The 2018-nt window shown below is 58.6% G+C and overlaps 1 protein-coding gene across 3 annotated transcripts in view; it reads left to right on the forward strand.

Moving 5' to 3' along the window:
• Nucleotides 1-2018, forward strand: part of ADCY9 (adenylate cyclase 9) — a 141598-nt gene that overhangs the window by 114476 nt on the left and 25104 nt on the right. For 2 of the 3 annotated variants that reach the window (XM_027773156.1, XM_027773165.1), the window contains exons 3-4: nt 292-453; nt 1628-1845. In XM_027773156.1, the coding sequence (XP_027628957.1) occupies nt 292-453; nt 1628-1845 (380 nt within the window). The remainder of the gene's footprint in view (nt 1-291; nt 454-1627; nt 1846-2018) is intronic. The other variant, XM_006140748.3, reaches the window with a different exon arrangement.

Raw genomic sequence — 2018 nt, forward strand, 5'->3', positions numbered from 1 at the left:
CTGGCCACCCGCTGTGCTCGGCGGCAGTGTCGGCCCAGTCGTCGGTCAGCGCGCTCGCCTGGCCGCTCTTTGGCTGCTGTGACAGTGCCGCCGCATGCGTTCGCAGACACGCTTTCTGTTTCCATGTTCTCCGGGCCAGGCTCCTTAGCCCGTCCTGTGTGGTGCAGTAAGCCCTCCGTTCGGTCCAGCCATTCCATGTGGCGGCGAACGGAGCGCTGGGAGACTTGTTTGAACTCTGCGTGGTGACTGCGTTCTCCGGGTGTGTTCCCATGGTCTGTGCTCTTCTCGCAGACCTGCCCGTCGTGTGGAATCACCTTTGCTCCCAAAGCTGAAGCCAGTGCAGAAGGAGGCGCTGTCCAGAACGGCTGTCCAGACGAGCGTGCGAACAGCACCAAGGTAACAAGCTCATGGCTGTTGTTCCTGTCAGTTCCTCTCCTGGCGCATCCACCGAAGGTGACATTCCTGTCTTGTCAACTTCTTAGTTCTGAGAATAACTCTTCCTAGGTAACAAGATTCCGCACCTAGGCCGGGTTTCGAATGGGTGGAGTGAGAACTCACCTGGGGGAGTAGACAAATGGGGTGGGGTCTCCCTGCTGGGCAGTAAAAGTCCTGAGACCGGAGGGTGAGGGTGGTGGGGCAGGCTTTGAGGGACTGGGGGGTTGGTTTACCAGTCACTCTTCTCGCTCTCCTCCCCCTTTCTGTGAGATGTATCTTCCCTCCTCATGTACACGTGTGAGTACAGATGTGCAGAGAGGGGAGGGGGCTTCCCAAGGGGAGAAGTGCCCTGCAGAAGGGCTGGGAGCAGGGGCAGGGAGCGAGGAGGCTGCCGGCGAAGGCACACTTTGAGCGTGGGCCAGGCCTGGAGCGGGAGGGAGAGAAAGCGCAGACCAGAGAGCCCGTGGAGAAGTCCAGCCAGGCCCAGTGCCGTCGCACGCTCTGCACGCTGCTGTTGGGCAGGGTGGAGGTGCACGGAGGCCCGGGTCGGCACTCACACATGCACGCACACATCCACACGTGCACGCACACGCACACGCACACGCACGTACCCACCAGAAAAGGACAAAAGGAGAAGGTGGCTACCTCGGCTGACTCCCCAGGGAGGCCTGCATCCTGTCATCCCTGTCATCTCCCAAGAGACCGTGTAGGGGTCAGCGTGTAACCGGTGACTCTCACAGCCACGGTGGCACCCAGGGTAGAAGCCCCCATCTTCCTCAGCCCCGTCTGCAGGCCATCACCCAAACAGCTGGGCTTCCTTTCCCTAGGCCCATCCTGTCACCTCCCCAGGCACCCCAGGCCTTCCTCGCCACACCGTAGAACCCAAGCACTGGGCAGCCAAACTCCTAGAACCCCTATGCTTCAGTTTCTTCCTTCCTCCTTACTGGCTGTTCCCACAGTTGCATTTTCCTGTTGCCTGAACACCTGGAAATGGCTTTTGACAAAATAGGGTAGCTGGGAGAAGCAGGTGGGTAAGAGGGCGAGTGTTGGGGTTACACGGATCTGCAGGTGCAGCACGCTGGCGGGTCTGCACACCAGCACGTGGTGCGGGGCCTCAGCGTGGCAGAGGGGTGGGACAGCATGTGCTCCAAATCCACTTCACTTTGTGTTTGCCCCTCTTATCTCGAGGCAGGCTTCTGGAGGATCTAATGCCAAAACTCAGAATGGCCTTCTGAGCCCTCCCCAAGAGGAGAAGCTCACTAGCAGTCAGACCTCGCTGTGTGAGATCTTACAGGAAAAGGGGAGGTGGGCAGGGGTCAGCTTGGACCAGTCGGCTCTCCTTCCGCTGAGATTCAAGAACATCCGCGAGAAGACCGACGCCCACTTTGTGGATGTCATCAAAGAAGACAGGTAAGGCTGGGCGTCTGTCGCCCCAGAGCAAAGGCTTGCTGGGCGGCCCGCCCCCGTGTGCTTACCCTCTGTTTCCAACATATTGCTTTATTTTAAAGTAGAAAAGTTGCGCAAATAATACAAAGGATTTCCTTGATGCATTTTGACCGATTTCCAGGCGTTCTTCTTGCTGC

Source organism: Tupaia chinensis, unplaced genomic scaffold (assembly GCF_000334495.1).
Source record: "Tupaia chinensis unplaced genomic scaffold, TupChi_1.0 Scaffold000042_2, whole genome shotgun sequence".
Lineage (NCBI taxonomy): Eukaryota > Metazoa > Chordata > Mammalia > Scandentia > Tupaiidae > Tupaia > Tupaia belangeri.